The 22,064-nt window shown below is 39.2% G+C and overlaps 1 protein-coding gene across 4 annotated transcripts in view; it reads right to left on the reverse strand.

Annotated features, from left to right (window-relative positions):
- The window catches only part of LOC104237330 (beta-galactosidase 17), a 29,091-nt gene extending 7,295 nt beyond the window's left edge, over nucleotides 1–21,796 (reverse strand). The window contains exons 1-6 of one of the 4 annotated variants that reach the window (XM_070147844.1): nucleotides 21,592–21,738; nucleotides 21,221–21,325; nucleotides 20,412–20,607; nucleotides 7,403–7,491; nucleotides 5,400–6,207; nucleotides 1,403–1,483 (exon numbers count right to left, since the gene is read on the reverse strand). In XM_070147844.1, coding sequence (XP_070003945.1) covers nucleotides 1,403–1,483; nucleotides 5,400–6,170 — 852 coding nt within the window. In that variant the 5' untranslated portion in view covers nucleotides 6,171–6,207; nucleotides 7,403–7,491; nucleotides 20,412–20,607; nucleotides 21,221–21,325; nucleotides 21,592–21,738. Of the gene's footprint in view, nucleotides 1–1,402; nucleotides 1,484–5,399; nucleotides 6,216–7,402; nucleotides 7,492–19,860; nucleotides 19,986–20,411; nucleotides 20,608–21,220; nucleotides 21,326–21,591 lie in introns of those variants that run through there. The other 3 variants (XM_070147847.1, XM_070147845.1, XM_070147846.1) reach the window with 3 other exon arrangements.
- Nucleotides 21,797–22,064: the final 268 nt, after the last annotated feature.

A 22,064-nucleotide genomic window follows, 5' to 3' on the forward strand; every position in this document is an offset into this window, starting at 1 on the left:
ACCTTTGACAAGCCCGTTTTAGCACCCATAAGTTTGCATTGAAGCTCATGTATGAATTGCAAAGGGTTACACGTGAGGGAGGATGTTGAGTTATGTTATCTTGGCAACCTTTGGCAAGCCCGTTTTAGCACCCCATAAGTTTGCATTGAAGTTCATGTATGAATTGCAAAGGGTTACACGTGAGAGAGGATGTTGAGTTATGTTATCTTGCCACACAGGATGACAGTTGCCTAACGTCTTCCAAAGGAGTTTATAAGATCTTGGGCCACTCCAATCATAACCTTAAGGTTTGAGTTGTAAAGATCGGATCAGGTAAGGCCTTGAGTTCCACATGCAGGAAAAGAATCAAACCCCATGTAAAGGGGCGGACGAGTTGGGAACACAATTAAGTAAATAAGAATGTACCCTATCTGAAAGATAAGCTTTTAGATGAGGCAGTCACACAATTTAATTGTAATCTTAAAATCTTGGAGAAAGTCTGTAGTGCAATTTATTAGAAAGGGTCTGGGACAGAGAAAAAGATATCAAGTAAATAGGGGTAAATGCAGGCTCCTATTCTTACTAAGTTACTTTTCACGAGCATTTGAGTAATAAGTAGGAGCTCACAGTTTAAGCAAAGGGCATTTAAGTTATCTGATTATTCTAGCGCATTAAATGGAACTTCATATAAACCTTAAGAAGGCATTTTATATAAACTTACCACAATAACAGCTAAAAGAAGTACTATCTTTGATTAAATATAACGTTCACATATGTAAAATAGGTCACCCTAAATTTGTACCATTTTTTGATATGTTGCCATTTGTTTTTGTTTCAGAAAAAAAAAACAATGAGAGATGTCACGACTTTAATTGCATCTAATATCTCTGTAACCAAATACTGGAGTCAAGTATCAGCGAACATTAAAGACATACCCTTCATATCTCCTTAGTGGGATGGATAAAATATAACTTAAACTTATCAGTTACTCATCCTGTTACTCACAATTTAGGTACAATGTTACGAAGGGTTATCAATCTACCACATTACTAAGACAAGCGACAGGATTTCAGATATTTGCCAGAAGACATCTCATACTCATACTTTAGCTCTGCAGACCAAAATGTTTCATTATAGGAAACTAAGAAGCACACTTCCAACAGTATAAAAGATATTCCATATCCGTTTAGGTTTGAGTATTAACATATCCACGCTCTGATGATCCTTCATTAAAGTTTTAGTGAAGTATTTCCTGGGCAGATCATAGAATTTGCAGGTGACACATCATATTTGTTCAGAACTTACAGCGCCTAGCTTTGCTGCTGCATTTTGCTGTAACTATTATTCTAGATGTGGAGTTGTATTTATCTGGATTAATAGCTATGCTATTTTAATGAAGCCAGCTTTGCGAAGTTCAATTCACCTGAACCATCATTATAGGGCCGCCATTTTTGTATGCATAAGAGACTATCTTCGGCAGCAAAATTCCCCACCATATCTCAACCTGTAATCATTTTTAAGATTACATACAATACCACTAAATCAAGCAAATGATGCCAAAAAGGCTAAAAAAAAAAGTTGCTCCATCAATGTTGAGTGGAATAGGCTCGCAAGACTACCATTAACTTTTCCTTTAAAGGAAAAAACAAAGGATGAAACAAAAAGACAGAGATCAGTTGTGCGATCGACAATTTCTTAAAGTTTCAGTCACAAACTCATAGAAAGAAAATATGTTGTTAAAACTGCTATTTTCTTCCCATCTCTCCTGCACATGGGAGAGGCACTACTTTCTATTCATCGCATCAAAAAAAGAGTTTGTTAGCGGAAACGTAAAAGAAAGAACACAAGATTTAACGTGGTTCGGATCAAAATAATCCTACGTCCACCAGAGAACAATTGCCTTTTTAATATTAACAAAGGAAGGGGAGAGTTCCCAATTACACTTAAGAGAATTTCTCTCTTAACTCTCTACTCACTACAATGTGTTGTATTATTTTTGGGATGGTTTCTACAAATGAAGGAGTGCATCTATTTATAGAGGTAAAGACCTCCTCTTGATGTCATTGGTGACATCAAACTACCTCCTCTTGATGTCATGGGTGACATCAAAGGAGGAAGCTTCCTCCTAGCATCCACACCAACTCTTTCCACCAACTCTTCCAATTGGCATGCCATTGTTGACTAAACATAAACCAACACCTTCAATCTCCACCTTGGTTTGCGTTTCGAGCGTGCGTGTGAACAACTCTGGCCAAAACTTCTAAGCTTACTGGGCAACCCCGTTGTAAGAAACAAGAAGAATCAAACCATTGTTGAACATACCACCTCCACCTAACAACTGTTCTCTTCGGAGTTGCATCAGTTGATGCACACCCCCGCCAAGTCCTTGCAGTGTGCAAACTTAGCGAGTGGGACTATCTTGGTCAACATATCTGCAGCATTATCGTCTGTGATAACCTTCACGACCTTGATAGTTCCCTCTTCAACAACATCTCGAATAAAATGAAATCTGACATCAATGTGTTTAGTGCGCTCATGAAATCTCTGATTTTTCATTAGATGAATAGCACTCTGACTATCACATCTAAGAGTTGATTCCAGCTGAACCAAACTCAATTCCGCTACTAAACCTTTCAACCAGATAGCTTCCTTCACCGCCTCCGCTGCTGCCATGTATTCTGCTTCTGTCGTAGACAAAGCGGCAATCGACTGCAGAGTCAACTTCCAACTAACGGCACTGCCAACGAGGGTAAAGATGTATCCAGTTGTGGACCTTCTTCTGTCAAGATCTCCTGCATAGTCAGAATCTACATAACCGAGAATTGAAATACCTCCACCACTTTTTCGAAAGGTCAGACCAACACCAGAAGCTCCTTTGAGATATCTCAATATCCACTTGACAGCTTCCCAATGCCTCTTTCCTGGGCTGGACATGTATCTACTTACCACACTTACAGATTGAGCAATATCTGGACGTGTGCATACCATAGCATACATAATGCTACCAACTGCACTGGCATAAGGAATCTTTGACATATGCTCCACCTCATCCTCGGACTGAGGCATTTGTAACTCTGAAAGTTTAAAATGAGGAGCTAATGGTGTACTTACAGGCTTGCACGTATGCATATTGAATCTCTTGAGAACCCTTTCAATATACCTCTTCTGAGAAAGATGTACAACACCGTCTTCTCTTGAAATCTCCATACCAAGGATTTTCTTTGCAGCTCCTAAATCCTTCATGTCAAATTCCTTACTCAACAGTTTCTTCAAAGCATTTATCTCTGTAATGTTGTTAGCAGCAATAAGCATATCATCAACATACAACAGTAAATAAATCATTGAGTTACCAGACATCTTCTTGTGATACACACAGCTATCAAATGCACTCCTTGAGAATTCATGTGTAGTCATGAATGCATCAAACCTCTTGTACCACTGTCTAGGGGATTGCTTCAAACCATACAAAGACTTCTTTAGTTGGCATACGTGATCTTCTTTTCCCTCAGCTAGGAAACCTTCAGGTTGATCCATATAGATTGTCTCTTCTAGATCACCGTGTAAGAAAGCAGTTTTGACATCAAGCTGTTGAAGCTCCAAGTCAAATTGTGCAACCAATGCTAGTAGCACGCGAATTGAGCTATGCTTCACGACCGGAGAGAAAATCTCATTGTAGTCAATTCCCTCCTTTTGGCTGAAACCTTTTGCAACCAATCTCGCCTTGAACCTAGCATCTTCCACTTCAGGAATTCCCTCTTTCTTTCGGTAGACCCACTTGCATCCAACTGTCCTCTTCCTCTTTTGTCTTTTCACTAAGACCCATGTCTGATTCTTGTGAAGAGACTCCATCTCTTCAGTCATGGCTAACTGCCATTGTACAGCATCCTTGCAAGAAGTTGCTTCAATATACGAGGAGGGCTCTAGATCCTTAATCTCTTCTTGTGCAGCTACGAACGCATATGCAATCAAGTTTGCTTGATCTATAAGGCGTTCCGGTTCTCGTGTTTGCCTCTTCTCCCTCCCCTTTGCAATTGTGTATGGTCCATTGACAACAAGTTCTTCAAGGTCTACATCTTCTGACTCATCTTTAACCTGAGTCTCTTGATCCTTTTCCTTGGCAAGCTCCACCGGAAGCTCCACCTGCTCGTCGTTCTTGTTTCCTGAAAACTCCACGGAAACTTTACGGGGATCAAGTATAGAGGATTCATCAAAGGTGACATCTCTACTAACTATAAATTTGAGTAAAGACAAACACCAAAGTTTGTACCCTTTTACTCCATCCACATACCCTACGAATATGGCCTTCTTAGCCCTTGGTTCAAGCTTTCCTTCATTAACGTGATAATAAGCTGGACACCCAAATACTCGTAAGTATGAATAGTTAGAGGGTTCACCTGACCATACCTCATTCGGAGTCTTAAAGTCAATTGCCGATGCTGGAGATCGATTGACAATATGAGCAGCAGTGTGAACTGCTTCAGCCCAAAATACTTTGGACATTTTGGCTTGTAGGAGCATACAACGAGCCTTTTCAAGAAGAGTTCTGTTCATTCTCTCGGCAACTCCATTCTGCTGTGGGGTATGCCTGACAGTCCTATGTCTTGAGATCCCATGAACCTTGCAGAATTCATTAAACTCTTCATTGCAAAACTCCAAGCCATTGTCTGTGCGAAGATACTTGATTTTCCGCTCCATTTGATTTTCAACCAAAATCTTCCACTCTTTAAATGCTTCAAAAGCATCACTTTTTGCCTTCAAAAAATACACCCAAACCTTTCGTGAGAAATCATCAATAAAAATGAGAAGATACCTCTTTCCGCCCTTCGATGGAAGTTTAGAAGGACAGTGCTCACAGAAGTCAAGTGTGCTGATCTTTTCACCTTCCAAAGGTTACGATTGCTCAACATCTCCAGTCCACGTGCGCTCATATGACCCAGTCTCATGTGCCATAGTCTTGCCTTGTCATCATTAGATAACTGCACTGTAGATGCATTTGCAGAGCCAACAATGGTGCTTCCGGCCAATGTGTAAAGGCCGTTCTCCAGCTTGCCTTTCAGCATGACTAAAGAACCTTTAGTCACCTTTATAGTTCCTGCTTCGCTCATGTACCTGTAGCCTTGTTCATCCAGAGTACTCAGGGAGATCAAATTCTTCTTCAGATCAGGAACATGACGGACTTGTGTAATAGTCCTCACGACTCCATCATGGCAGCGAACCCGAACTGAGCCAATGCCAACTATTGCACAAGTTGCATTATTGCCCATTACTACGGTTCCTCCACTTTTCTCATAGCTGCTAAACCAGTCTTTTCGGAACGTCATATGCAGAGTGCAAGCAGAGTCTAACACCCATTTGTTTCCATAACTACTATTATTATTACACGATGTTGTTAGTACATAATCATTATCAAAATCATGTACCTGTTCAACTGTGGATGCACTCGCCTTTTCCTTGGACTTTGACATTGGGCAGTCTCGTTCAAAGTGCCCCTTCTTGCCACAACCCCAACACTCTGTATTCTTCTTGTTCACACGAGACTTTGATCTGTGCTTTGATTTGGTCTTTCCCTGTTGGCTAGTCCGGCCTCTTACAAAGAGGCCACTTGCCTGGTCATCTCTATCTCCTTCAATGTGCCTCCGCACATCACTAGAGTTAAGTGCCTGCCGCACTTGCTCAAGCTTGATAGGCTCCTTGCTATACATCATTGAATTCTCAATATCACGATATCCTGAAGTCAATGAAAATAGCAAAGCACATGCAAGCGTCTCCTCCTCCTTTTTAATTCCTGCAATCTGTAAGTCCATGACAAGTTTATTGAACGCATCTAAATGATCTTGTAACGAAGTACCTGACCCCATCTTAAATGTGTGAAGACGCCGTTGTAACAACATCCTTGTTGTCACTGATCGGTCTTGGTATAGCCCTTCTAGCTTTTCCCATAACTGTTTGGCCGTCTCTTCGGTACCCGTACTCACTTCACAAAGCACGTTAGGTGCAAGGGATAGTTGGATTGCACTCAATGCATCCCCTTCAATCTTCTCCTTGTCGGGAGCTGATATATCCTTAGGATACTTTCCGTCAATAGCATGGATTGAACCTTCCTTCCGCAGTAACGCCATTATCTGGATCTTCCAGATATTGAAGTTGTTGCGTCCACTGAATCTATCAATTTCAAACTTCATGGAACTCATCTTTGCTTGTTCTTCCTTCTTGGATCGTTAAAGAATCCTGTTGCTCTGATACCAATTGTTAGCGGAAACGTAAAAGAAAGAATACAAGATTTAACGTGGTTCGGATCAAAATAATCCTACGTCCACCAGAGAACAGTTGCCTTTTTAATGTTAACAAAGGAAGGGGAGAGTTCCCAATTACACTTAAGAGAATTTCTCTCTTAACTCTCTACTCACTACAATGTGTTGTATTGTTTTTGGGATAGTTTCTACAAATGAAGGAGTGCATCTATTTATAAAGGTAAAGACCTCCTCTTGATGTCATTGGTGACATCAAACTACCTCCTCTTGATGTCATGGGTGACATCAAAGGAGGAAGCTTCCTCCTAGCATTCACACCAACTCTTTCCACCAACTCTTCCAATTGGCATGCCATTGTTGACTAAACATAAACCAACACCTTCAGAGTTGATGTGATGACTACCAGAAATCCAGAAGACAAGCATTCGGCATTACTTCTTGAAAAGTTATAACTATAACCTATAGAGAGTCAAGAAGAGCACATTAGATTGCTAATTATCTGCAATGGTGATCGACAGGATATGAGGAGTTCTTAATGAAGTGATATAGCACACATCCATGTGTAATGCATCTTCAGTTAGGCCTACTTAACTTAGGAAATTAAGTCCGCACTTTTACTAGGCAGGCTTCACATTTATTTCTAGCTTCTTGTCATTCACATCATGTTGCTTGTGTAAGAAAACCTATATAAAATGATTAGAGTGCAGTCCTGGATCTAGTTGAGTGATTGTTTACTTGAAAATGAATATCAATCTTGTTTGATGTTCTTTTTCCTTTCCTTTTCTTATGGTAGAGATTAATCATATTATCTCTAGCAGCAATTGAGAAATCACTATATTTAATATTTGACAACTAAAGAAATAGACTACCTTCCTACCGGGTGGTCTGTAGGATCAACATGTTACGGCCTAGTTTACTCTTTTTTGTTTACTTCTCTTTCTCTAAGAAAGGTAAGATGCAAGCACGTAGCCTAGCTTAAAGTTGCTTGGTAACCCATTTCTACACTTGGATTCCCTTGGACCATGCCTAGTGCATCCCAAAAAGATTGTGAACTCCTATGTAAGCTTAATCTGGTCAGCAACTGACTTGTGGATGTGGGATGTTCTAGGTCTTGTGCAGCATTTATGACCACAAAGAAAACCATAAGTAACTAGAACAATTGGAATACATACCAAGTCAATGAAAGCAGGATCTGACGATCTAAGTCTTACAGCAGGTTCAATGGCAAGTAACCAAGCAGGGAAACCCCCAAAATCCCACTCTGCAGCAAGGAGTAAAGAAAACGTCAATAAACATTTCCAGAACATCTGCTGATAAGCTTATACAGCAAAAGATGGACTAAATAAAACAGTAAAATTCAATCATTCCCTAGCATATTCATATAAGTACAAATGGAGCTGAAATTTATACATGAAAAAATGCAAAATTTTGACTTTAAAAGTATAGTAGAGATGCTAGTGATGTGATAACCAATTTGACCAATTGATGCCTCAGAGGTGAGAGAGAAACTCCAACTTCTCACTAAAATTCACTACCTCTCTCTCTTCTAACTCCTTGAAACTATCGAAACAATGACTAACAATCCTCCAATTCCCAACACTGATCCACCTAACCTGAGTTCATGAATATTGATGAACCAATCACTACCCAACAAACTCCATCTTTCTTCAAACATTACTAAACAATAATGATACTTCAATTCCAACCATCTCCAACACCCAATACCATCTTGACATGTCGGCTGAAACATTGGAAGACCAATTTCCAGATAATTTCATTCCACTCTCCACAGAAGACAAAGCAAGGCTTTACTCTCCTTGGGAATACTCAATTAATTAAAGTTTTTGGCCGGAAAGTGGGCACTTAGCCCTCAAACAAAAATTGCAAAACCTCTAGAAACCAACGGAATCTCTATCCCTCATTGATCTAGGAAACGAGTTCTTCCTCATCAAATATCAAAAGGAAGAAAATATGAATAAGGCATTACATGAGGGTCTGTGGTTTGTGTTAAACCATTTCCTATCAGTTAGACAATGGGAACCTAAGTTTCTAGCCTCTAATGCGAAACTTACTTACACTGTCATTTGGTCTAGACTACCGGAGCTACCCACTGAATTCTATGATGTAGATATCCTACAACAAGTGGGAAATAAACTGGGTAAACTACTAAAAATCGACACATGCACGTCATCTACAACTAGAGGACGATATGCTCAACTATGTATCGAAGTACCTATTGAAAGCCCCCTCTAAAGTCTCATGTTTTCGTAGGGAACCATCGCCAGCAAATCCTTTATGAAGGACTTAATATGTTATGTATCCGCTGTGGTAGAATTGGCCATATTACGACCAATTGCCCCACGAAACTCACCTCATCAGCTACAACACCACAATCCAACAACAATTCCTAATCTAAGGAAAGTGAAAGAAAGGAGCTACAAGAACCAGATTCCGAATGGAAGACAGCTACATTTCCCAAACGGCCTCCCAAATCTATGATGCACAAACCTACATCAGTTCCAAGCACCAAGGACATAATTCCTTCAACTTCAGCGACTTCCTCAAAAGGACATCTACTACGCAACTCATCTATACAGAGGACTATCGAAGATCATAAAGGTACGAACTCGCCCAGTACTCTTACTAATCAATTAATTACTGTTTTACCTCAGCAAGTAACTACTAAAAACCTACTAGCAATAAAAAATAGTTTTGAACTATTAACAAATTCTAATGACCTAGTGGATCAAACTACAAGCCCAAACCTAGTAGACCAAACTACAAGCCCAACATTAGAGCTAGTGGCCCAACCTCAGGAAATGGATACATCCGCCGGGTCTATCCAGTTACCACCCTACTTACCTGCTCCACCTCTAGAAAATAACCTTCGTAATTACCCTATATCACTAGAGTGATATAGGGTATATAGTAACCCTAGTGACATGCATCTTACAACTACATGTGCCACGTTGGCAGCACTTGGTATCTCTGCCAATCAAGCAACAACTAACATGCAATCTCCAAACTTTGTTATGAGCCCACACACTACTACCAAACGCCATCATGACCCCTTTCCTAAGCCCAACTCAATACACAACACTGCCATCCATCTACCCATGTAAACCACAAAACTGATCCTGGCAGCACTTGGTATCTCTGCCAATCAAGCAACAACTAACATGCAATCTCCAAACTTTGTTATGAGCCCACACACTACTACCAAACGCCATCATGACCCCTTTCCTAAGCCCAACTCAATACACAACACTGCCATCCATCTACCCATGTAAACCACAAAACTGATCCATAGCCCACGTGACCAACCCAATATACACGAAACCCCTTCTCCCACACAAACACAACCGCCTCAATTAACCAATCCAACTAATACATATAATGCCAAACCATCATTAACAAATCTAATTCATACACAACTTTCCCTACATCAACTTATAACCATGCAAAGACACCATGCACCAACATTTCCACTAAGAATTCACCACCAACGACCATCTCAACTACCCTTCTGGCCACTCAACATCCAATTCCTCAACCCAGCGACCATGCAACAAAACACACCACCACCCACAACTAACCCAGTGATTTACACATCACAAGCACCCAATCCATTCCAACCACCACAATCATGACTGGAGATGGGTTTACAAAACCATGCACTCACATTCTCTATGATAGTGAACAACCAAAAGTGATAGTTCGCCTCCAAAACCCACAGGAGTTGGCACAGATAGTAACCGAAGGAATGACAGCAGCTATGACATACTACGGTCAGTACAACTGGACGACAACACCCATGAATACCACCAACACATGGTGGAACCCTTTCCCTCAGTACCAGCACCGCTACCCCCCCCTCCCACCTATGCGGAACTACCCTTTTACCCACAAGTACAATCCCAGGTCTCTTGGATCCACGAATACATACACATACCTCCAACAATGCCAATGTCACCAATGAGCCCCTTCGAACCACTAACTCCATCATCAACTTCCATGAGCCCACAGCCCCAAGCCCAAGAGATTAAGAAATACTAACTCCACAGGAAATAGCAGCAATCATGGAAGAAATGAGGGAAACACGAACGGAACCAGTGTGGCTAGGAGCATGCCATATCTCTGTCCTCAAGGAGCAATACGAAAAAAAAATACTACTCAATTGTCCACCAGAAGTGACCAAGTGCCTGATCAAATTGAGGCCACCAGTGAACCCAAAAGCAGGGAAATTTGTTGTGGTGATCACACCAACTCTCAAGGAGGTGAATCAGCAAGCCAACCAGGAGAATCAAGTACAGGTGGAGCAGGACACAACACCACCATAACCACCTCATCGTAGTAGATCCATGAATTTTGTCATGTGGAACAGTAGAGGTGCATAATCACCAAAATTTCGAAGGAACTTTCGTTCCATGCTAAATTATTACCAACCATCATTAGTCTTGCTCCTAGAAACACACCTACTGGACCATCACCTGCTTAAGAAAGATTTTGATTTCTCCAACCTCTCACAAGCACTAGCTGAGGGGTAGGCAGGGGGTATAGTGGTTCTATGGAATGACAATCTAATTCATGTAACTGAAATTATCGTCACAAATCAGGAAATACATGCATGGTCCACAAGGTCCACCTTTTTTATTTTCGGCTATCTGTGCAAGCACTTTACTATCATCAAGGAAAATTTTATGGCAAAATTTAATGCATATAGCTAATACTTACCAAGGTCCATGAATCGTAAGGGGTGATTTCAACGATATTATCTACTCGACTGAAAAATTTGAAGGTTGTGCATTAAACAACACTAGAGCAGATTTGATGCTTAATTGTTTTAACTAATGTAATCTAATAGACTTAGGATTTAGGGGAAACAAATATACTTGGACGAATGAACGAAACCATGATACTGGAAAGATTAGATCGTATTGTAGCAAATTATGAATGGTTAAATATCTATCCTGAAGCTCATGTTCATCACCTACCCAAAACTCATTCGGACCATTGTCCTTTATTGTTAACCCTTAATAAAAATACATATCCAAAAAGTAATATATTCATATTCGAAACAATGCAGTTGTCATACCAAGAGTTTCCCAAATTAGTTCATCAATATCACAGGCTATTAATAATTTTACTACCCTAGTCAAAACGTGGAACAAAGAATCTTTTAGAAATATCTTTTATAAAAAAATAATATCAAAGCAAGGCTAGCAGGTATTCAAAAATCTCCAAATTACCCCACTAGCAATTTCTTACAAAATTTGGAAAGGGACCTTATATCCAAATATAATCAAATTCTCGCCCTTGAAGAAGAGTTTTGGAAATTAAAATCTCGTGTCAATTGGCTTAACCAAGGGGACGCCAATACAAGATTTTTCCATCTGTCTACCCTAAAGAGAAGGCGCCGTAACTGAATAATTGCTTTAAAAGATTCTATGGGAAATTGGATTTCTAATAATAACCAACTCCAGCAACTAATTATTAACTATTATCACACTCTTTATACAACCTCTCATACAAATTCCTTTAAGACCTACACTCCTACTACTTACAATACACTTTTACAAGCTGAAGCTACTACTTTATCGATGCCAGTGACTGATCAAGAAATTTTCCAAGTTGTGCATTCTTTTCAACCTCTTAAATCTCCTGGACCTGACGGACTCCATCCGTTATTTTATCAGAAATTTTGGCCTCAAATAAAACACTCTCTAATTCAATTCTGTAAAAATATTTTCCAACAAGGGCATATACCCCTAGAATTAAACAAGACGTATATTTGTTTGATCCCTAAAATAAAGAGCCCTTCCACTCCGAACCATTTTAGACCGATTAGTTTATGTAACAATCTTTACAAAATAATCACTAAAATTATTGTTAATCGTATTAAACCTTTTCTTCATACACTTATTCACCCTACTCAGTCTGCTTTCCATAAAGATAGAAGGGCAGCAGCTAATGCTATAATTGTTCAAGAATTACTGAATCATTTTAGGACTTATAGATCAAAGTGCTCAAGCATGCTTCTAAAAATAGACCTTGAAAAGCTGTCGACCGAATGGAATGGAGTTTTATATGCCATTCTTTAACATTCTTCAATTTCCCTGCAAAGTTAGTATCTCTCATTATGTCATGTGTTTCCACAGCCTCTCTGCAATCCTTTTTAATGGATCCCCCACAAAGTTCTTCACACCATCTAGAGGTATTAGGCAAGGTGACCCGATCTACCTTACATTTTTATTATCTGCATGGAAATTGTTAAGTAGTTAGTCATTTTTAGTGTCCCACATCGGGAAGTTGATACTTATTATTATGTAATTACTGTATATAAATAGGGTTGTATAACACTTTAATCAATAATAAGATTTTTTTCTTCCGTGCATTCTCACATGGTATCAGAGCAACCGTGAGAAATTTATCGCTGTGCATAAATTCCAGCGACTCCGGGAAGAGAAAACAGTCAACCGGAAGCCCTTTTTCCGGGAAAAACAGGTCTGTCCGCAAGAATCATACTATCTGTCAATGTTGTGCAAAAATCAACACCACCGGGAAGTAGATCAGAGCTCCGCGACCAATCCATTAAAAAATCTTCCGCAGAAAAGGCTGCACGCGCCCCCACGCGCCTCCGGCGAAGTTCCGACGCCCACACGTCGGGGCGCGAGGCAGTTTCCGGCTAGAATTTGGTAAAATTTCTTCAGGGCAGTGTCTTCTCCTTGCAAATCCGAGCATACCCATCCAATTTAAATCAAACTAAGACCACTTTTATATTTTTCCGGCGTGAACAGCGATTTCCAGAAAATTTCTGCTTTTTCGACGCAACATTATAATAGCATTCGTATCAGAAGCCGTTAACTCACAATCCGTTGGATCCAATTCGTTGAATCCAAACAGATAATAGCGTGACTTGTGTCTCCCAAGCTTCAACCTCTGAGTCTTGGGTCATTGATTCAGGTGCATCTGATCATATTTCTGGTGACAAATCTCTTTTCACTAGTATTTCATATTGTCAATCTCTTCCAACAGTCACAATCGCCAATGGGTCTCAAACCATGGCAACTGCAATAGGTCAAGCAAGCCCACTTCATTCCTTACCTTTAGACACAGTCCTTTATATTCCCAATAGTCCTTTTAATCTCATAGATGTTAGTCGCTTAGCCAAATCACTTAAATGCGCTGTTTTATTTCTTGATGACCTTGTTTTTATACAGGAACGCAGTACGGGGCGGGTCATTGGTACCGGACGTGAATCAGATGGACTTTATTACCTTATGCTTGCAAAATCACATAGACTCGCATCTTGTCTTCCTTCAATAACTTGTTGTGTTGCCGATTCACCAGATTTATTACATAAACGGTTGGGACATCCCAGTTTGTCAAAACTTCAGAAAATGGTACCTGGTTTATCTCACTTGTCCACTCTAGAGTGTGAGTCATGTCAGCTCGGTAAGCATATGCTCTCCCATTTCCCTCGGCGTCTTGATAATAGTGTAGAGTCACCTTTTACTTTAGTCCATTCAGATGTTTGGGGTCCTAGTCGGGTCAGTTCTACCTTGGGATTCCGCTACTTTGCCAGTTTCATCGATGATTATTCCAGGTGCACTTGAATATTTTTGATGAAAAATCGATCTGAGTTGTTTTCTATTTTCCAGACCTTCCACGCTGAAATTCAAAATCAATTTGGAGTTTCTATCCGCACATTTCGTAGTGATAATGCCCTACAGTATTTGTTTTCCCCATTTCAACAGTTTATGAACTCTCATGGGATTATTCATCAAACATCTTGTTCGTACACATCTCCAACAAAATGGGATAGCTGAAAGAAAGAATAGACATCTTATTGAAACTGCTCGTACCCTACTCATACAATCTCATGCTCCGTTGCGTTTTTGGGGGGATGCAGTTCTTACATCTTGCTATCTTATTAATCGTATGCCATCTTCAGCTATCCAGAATCAAGTTCCATTCTCTGTCCTGTTTCCCCACTTACCTTTGTTCTCTCTTCCACCCCGTGTCTTTGGAAGCACATGTTTTGTTCATAACCTTACTCCAGGAAAAGATAAGTTAGATCCTCGTGCTCTTAAGTGTGTATTTCTAGGTTACTCGAGAAAGCAAAAGGGGTATCAATGCTATTCTCCTGACCTCCAGCGATACCTTATGTCTGTTGATGTTACCTTCTTTGAAACTCAATCATATTTCACAGGTCCAGGTAATCACTTAGATATTTCTGAGGTGCGACCAGTTTCATCTTTTGGAGATTCAGTCACTATCTCCCATTCATCTTCCTCTACAACTCCAGTTCCACCACCTACTGCTCCAGTTGCAGCTCCACCACCTATAGCTCCAGTTCCATTACATATAGCTCCAGTTCCACCACCTAGTCCAGTTCAACCTTCTGTAGCTCCACCACTCTTGACTTATCATCGTCCTCCACGTCCAGCATCAGACCCAGGTGATTAACGTCCTGCATCAGATTCTGCACCTACTGCGGACTTGTCTCCTCTAAGTCAACCAATTGCACTCCGCAAAGGTGTACGATCCACTCTTAATCCTAATCCCCATTATGTCAGTTTAAGTTATCATTGTCTGTCATCACCTCATTATGCTTTAATATCATCTTTGTCCACTTTTTCTATCCCAAAGTCTACAGGTAAGGCACTATCTCATCCAGGATGGCGACAGGCTATGATTGAGGAGATATCTGCTTTACATGCGAGTGGCACTTGGGAGCTTGTTCCTCTTCCTTCAGGTAAGTCTAGTGTTGGTTGTCGTTGGGTTTATGCAGTCAAAGTCGGCCCGAATGGCCAGGTTGATCGTCTTAAGGCTCGTCTTGTTGCAAAAGGATACACTCAGATTTTTGGGCTTAATTATAGTGACACTTTCTCTCCTGTGGCTAAAGTAGCATCTGTTCGTCTCTTCTTGTCCATGGTTGTTGTACGTCATTGGCCTCTTTATTAGTTAAACATTAAGAATGCTTTCCTCCACAGTGATCTTGAGGAAGAAGTTTATATAAAGCAACCACCTGATTTTGTTGCTCGGGGGAGTCTAGTGGTCTTGTATGCCGATTACGCAAGTCACTATATGGTTTGAAACAATTCCCTCGAGCTTGGTTTGGTAAGTTCAGCACATTTATTCAGGAGTTCGGCATGACTTGTAGTGAAGATGATCACTCTGTGTTTTATCTGCATTCTGCTCCTAATCTGTCTATTTATCTGGTGGTTTATGTTGATGATATTGTTATTACTGGCAATGATCAGGATGGTATTACTAATCTGAAGCAGCATCTCTTTCAGCACTTCCACACTAAGGATCTGGGCAGATTAAAGTATTTTCTAAGTATTGAGGTCGCTCAGTCTAGCTCAGGTATTGTTATTTCACAGCTGAAGTATGCCTTACACATTCTTAAGGAGACTGGAATAATGGGTTGTAGACCTGTTGACACTCCTATGGATTCGAATCCTAAGCTTCTGCCTGGACAGGGGAGCCTCTTAGAGATCCTACGAGATATAGGAGGTTGGTTGGCAAATTGAATTACTTCATAGTGACTAGACCTGACATTTCTTTTCCGGTGAGTGTTGTAAGTCAGTTTATGGATTCTCCCTATGATAGTCACTGGGATGCAGTTATTCGCATTCTTCGATATATAAAGTCAGCTCTAGGCAAAGGGTTACTATTCGAGGATCAAGGCCACGAGTAGATTGTTGGATACATATGCTGATTGGGCAGGATCACCTTCTGATATACATTCTACGTCTGGATGTTCTAGTATGAGGTAATTTGGTCTCTTGGAAGAGCAAGAAATAGAATGTAGTTGCTCGATCTAGTGCCGAAGCCAAATATCGAGTCATGGTTATGGCAACGTGTGAGCTAGTATGGATCAAGCAGTTGCTCAAGGAGTTGAAGTTCGGAGAAATCAGCAAGATGGAACTGTTGTGTGATAATCACGCTGCTCTTCATATTGCATCAAATCCGGTGTCCCATGAGAGGACTAAACACATTGAGATCGCCTGTCACTTTGTCAGAGAAAAGATACTCTCAGAAAATATGGTTATAAAGTTTATAAAGTCGAATGATCAGCTAGCAGATATTTTTACTAAGACTCTTACTGGTTCTCGTATTAGTTACATCTGTAACAAGCTCGGTACATATGATTTATATACACCGGCTTGAGGGGGAATGTTAAGTAGTTAGTCATGTTTAGTGTCCCACATCGGGAAGTAGATACCTATTATTATGTAATTACTGTATATAAATAGGGTTGTACAACACTTTAATCAATAATAAGATTTTTCTCCCGTGCATTCTCACAGAAATGTTGTCTCGGAGGATAAACAATGCAGTGGATTACAATCAATGGAAACCTATTACCTTGAATGCTAAAGCACCTCAAGTATCTCATTTATTCTTTGCAGATGACAATATATTGACATCCAAAATAACAACGTCCAATTGTCATAAAATTATTGATTTACTGGACCAATTCACTCAGCACTTTGGTCAAAAAGTTATTTTTGAAAAATCAAGGGTTTACTTCTCTAAATATTGTTCAGCAAATGACAAGAATTTCATCCTCTCCTCCTTCAATATGGTGGAAGGGAAATCATTTGGCACATATCTGGGTTTTCCTACTTTCACTTCAAATCCCAACAAAAGAAATTTTTAATTCTTAATTGACAATTTCAAAAATAGGTTAGCAGGCTGGAAAACGAACCACCTCACAATGGCCGGACGTACAACTTTAATCAAAGCAACTCTAAATATCATTCCCGATCATATAATGCAAATTATGCCTATCCTAACTCATGTAATTACCAAACTAGAAAGCTATCAAAAGAACTTCTTTGGGGTTCTACCTCCCAGAAAAAAAGGCTACACCTAATTAACTGGAAAACAATAACTACTCCAAAGGATCAAGGTGGACTGGGTATTCAACGACTAAGAGATAAAAATGATGCCATATTAGCAGTACGACTTGGAGGCTTTTTCATCAACCTCACACGCCTTGGGCATCCTTTCTAATCTCTAAATACATTAACCCCCCCCCCCCAAGCTCCCTATTAAATGAACTATTATGGAAACAACTTATAAATGGATGGAAGATTTGTCAAATTGGATTACAATGGCATGTCACGAGAGGTACCCATGTACGCTTTTGGACTGACAATTGGATTGCTCCAAACACCAATATTAGAAGCCTTATCCATGGGCCTTTAAATCATAACGAAGTTAATCTATTTGTAGCTAATGTGCTCCAACTCAATAGCTGCCCAGCAATCAATCTATTATTCGAATTACCTCAACATATAACTCACAAAATTAATAGTACTTACATTCCTACGTATGGAACAAACCCTGATCATATCGTCTGGGGTCTAACTACCACGGGCAGCTTCTCTGTTAGCTCATACTATAAAGCTATCACTAAGTCTACACAAAATGTTAATAATCACGACTGGATTTGGCGATAAAATTGCTATAAAAAATTAAGCACTTCTTATGGTTAATTAGCCACAATCGATTGCCTACCAAGGCATACCTACATAAGTTGGGAATTACTTCATCTAACGTGTGCACAATCTGCCAAGCCGGAGAAGAGACTATCAGCCACATACTACTACATTGTGTACATGCAAATCACTGTTGGAAAGACCTCAATCTAGAACACCTTACACATTCTTTAATCACTTATCGCATTCCAAATCATGTGTGGCTCAAACAACTCATTCTTCATAATGGCACATTTCATACAAATGCCCTCTCTTTAAAACAGGTGATTCCTTTCACGTTATGGCACCTATGGAATATTCGAAACAAAAATTGTTTTGAAAATGTGCAACTTAAGCCTTCTATCAACACAATTATGCAATTAACTACTGAACATCTTTTTTTAACTAACTTCTCCACCCATAAACGTATTAAAGTGCCTGTGTATGTCAAATGGAACCCACCACCATTAGGAATCATTAGACTAAATATGGATGAGGCAGTCAGTTCCAACAAATCACAAGCGGGCTTTGGAGGAGTATTCAGAAATCACGAAGGTAACTGGGTATGGGCTATGCTGGACATCACCAACTGTCCAATGTTATAGATATCGAACTAATGGCATTACTACGTGGTTTGCAAATAGCGTTCATGCACAACCTAACTCCACTGGAGATTCACATGGTCGCAAGAGGTAATAACTATGTTGCAATCCCCTGCCATAAAGTACTCACCTTTGTTAAATGATTGCAGACTATTGATTCAGCAATTGAGTAATCCACTAGTAAGTCACACCTATAGGGAGAAAAATATGGTAGCAGACCAACTCGCACATTTTGGAATGGACTTATCGGGCAGCAACATCACCTTTTTGGCAAATCATCCTCAATTCATCATCCAGCACCTTATGGAAGATAAGAAAGGACATAGGAAACCTAGAATGGGTAGCACAACAAATACCACTATGTATGGATCAACGCACACTTTTTGTACTATGTTGGACGTGCGTTCCACAAGCACTGCCTCCAACATAAGCTTCCATCATCAACCCCTCCATAATATTAGTAATACTACTAGACATAGTGTAGCAAGGCAAAATAGTGTAGTTACTTATATTCCTAGCACTTTTTGTAATGCTGGAGTAAACCATGGTTGCCCTAGCATTGAAAGGGTTTCAGTATGAACAGATCTTGAAAGAGCATTTCCTGAAAACATTCGTCTAGAAACTGATGGACACCTTTAACCAATATACTTACCTTTGAACACTAGATGATATAGTGGATGGCTATAGTTTCAGAAAGTGTTGGCTGCTTGTGACCCTCCGGTAAATCAGATTGATGCAACAGGTCCTATGGAATTTGAGGAAGATTGGAAGTAGTGGAGGCTACAAAATGGTTCTTTACAGAACAAAACTCCAGAATCGATCTTGAATATTCATCTTTTCAAAGTTAATCAGCATCAAGATGGTAATGGAACTCATATTTCCTTTTGGATTGACGCATATGGAAATTCAGCCTCAATGATGCTCAGATTAGCCGTTCTTGTCTCTACAATAAAAGGAGGTTTCATTTACTAATGTTGTTGTTCTGGCCCTTGTGAAGCAGGTAGGATATGGTTTTTCATGTGCACCGATACAAAGGAGGACTATCTTAGTGCCCTTTTTTTTAGAAGGTAACATATTTATATATTCATTGTTCCTTGAGCCGAGGATCTATTGGAAACAACCTCTCTATCTCTATGAGGTAGGGGTAAGGTCTGCGTACACACTACCCTCCCCAGATCCCATTTATGAGATCAAACTGGGTTTTTTTTTTTTTTTTTTTTGTTGTTGTTGTTGTAACATATTTTTGTATATTAAAATATAGACTGCACAAAAATGTGAAGTCCCCCGTATTTACAATATGGAATGTAACAACAGATAATCCTACTCATTAGTCTTCTAAAAGGAGTCTAAACTTAATGCCTTTTAAGGTCTATATGAATTGAAGAAATTGGAGGCCCTTTGATGGATTAGAGAATCCTTTCCGGGTGATCTAGAGTTCATCCTTTCGTTTTCTTGTCCATCCAGGTTTTGGTATTTTTCAAGCTGTAAAGATAGACGTACTAAACAATATTGCTACTTGGTCAGAATACTCACAAACTTTGAGCCACACATAGCTATGCAATATATGTTGACTTGCTGCACCATAATTTTTACGTTTTTCCTGCGCAATTAGATATAAAATGGTAGATAGAACTCCCTAGACCTGCTGCAGCAGTAAATAGAGAAGATTTTACACTTCCTCGATGCATAAGCAAATTTGGAAGTAAGTGTTGTAATGGCTAAAATATCTGATTTTAATACATGTTCAAAAAAAAACTATAGTGCAATTTTAACTTTTATTCGTGGATGCATTTTATGTAACGCAATCCAAAGACATGTTTTTAGTAAGTACTAAAAATAATGAGACATTCTATGAATTTATTAGATTTACTTATATATTCACTCTTAGTCAAAGGAGTTGTTCATTTTTTCCCGATGAACTTCATGGATCTTGTTCCTTCCTCCAACATTTCACACGAACAATTCAATTAGTCACAATTGAGATTTTATTAGATCAATTGAAGGAGGATTGAACTTGAGGAAAATTATACTTCACGAATGACGAAAAATCTGCGAAGTTGTACAAGAGAAAGCTCATGTCTGACCTGCACAAATATAAGGCCCAACTCGAAGCATCACCAGGAGATCCAATTTCTGACAAAGATTAAGAAAAGAAAAAATATCTGCTATTCCTTCAAAAACCAGTTGGCCTTCTCTTGGTTCATGCAAATTCCATGGGACATATGTTTGAATGGTATTCAAGCCCAATGCCTTTGCTCTCAGCAGTCTATCTTCCCAATACTAAAGCGAGTATTTATATATCAATACCTCAATTCAAATTGGTATTACCGAACAACATAAGAAGAAAATAACTCCGTTTACAGAGAAAGAAACAAATCAAAAACAAAAAAGAAATGTATACCTTCACCACTCCATGAAGGACTTAAAAAATGAAGGTTTTGACTTTCAACTAAATGTGCGCAAGTGAACTATCACTAACTTATTTTGACATGTTTGACACCAACAACGAAAACAACTCAAAAATTCATTTCTGATGATTTTACAGGTAACTTGTACAACACTATAACGGATTTCAAAGAACAGTTGAATGAAAAAACAAAACTCCTTTTAAATTTCACGTAGGAGAAATTCTGTATGGGTGACATCGATATGATATATGCAGAATCTGCACCAAATGTAAGTTTTTATGCTAGACTGATTACTTCAGCATTAGTTTTACCTTTTAATCATCATTTTCCTAACACGGAGTTCATCAAAAGAGCATATGAAGTTAACTATCAAACAAGTTTGCTTCACTTTAAAGGATCACCCTCACTGTGTGTGTTTGAACAAGATTATATACTAATACTATGATCAGAAGTATTTAGCTATCCATAGGAAACCCATAAAGTACCTCTGGAAGAACCCGAAAATAATGGACGTCGCCGCCTATAATCTGAAAAGGCTTTCCATCTTTCCAGAACATGTCATCCGCAATCTCAAATTTTCTCTCATTTCCCTGCCAATTTAAGAATCAAACAACTTCTGAATGAAAACATATGAACGAATTAAGTGCAGTCGATCAATCAGCTACACCTCTAAATTCTAATCACAAACTAATCCGTATAAAGCTTGTATTTTATTCTACTCTATGAAATTCATCATAATGAGACTATTTTTGTGCTGATCCTTAACCTGCCGTTTCACTGAATACTCGAATTAAGTGCAACTTTTTCTTAAAAAGCTTGAATTAGGTACTAAAAACATAAAATTTCAAACTCGTACCACAGAGTTAAGTGTTGAGAGGTCGGAATGAGAAGAAGAGAAAGAAGGAAGAGGAGCAAAGGCAGGTGCGAAAGATCCGAAAGCTAAGAGAGCTAAGAGGAGCATGAAGATCGTCGTTTCCAAACGTCGCTTTTTCGCCATTGCTCCGAGACTGGAAATGCCGCTTTTCTTCACTGTTGTAGTCATTGAAAGTTGAAAGAGTAAATTCGCTCGCTCCTTCGTTAGGTAATAAGAATGCCACCGTAATTTCTCCATTTAATTTTGCTGCAGCGGTTTCCAAAATTAATTGTACCAAAATATTTGTCATTTTAGAAGTTAAAAACTAAATTAATTTATTTTTTCTTATTTTACCTTTAATATTAATTACTTTTAATGACTACAAATACCTTAATTATAAGTAAATAAAAAGAGTTTACTGTCTCCGATCCACTTTAATTGATTGTTTGATCATTTTCATAAGCATTAAGGAATTC

Source organism: Nicotiana sylvestris, chromosome 6 (genome assembly GCF_000393655.2).
Source record: "Nicotiana sylvestris chromosome 6, ASM39365v2, whole genome shotgun sequence".
NCBI lineage: Eukaryota > Viridiplantae > Streptophyta > Magnoliopsida > Solanales > Solanaceae > Nicotiana > Nicotiana sylvestris.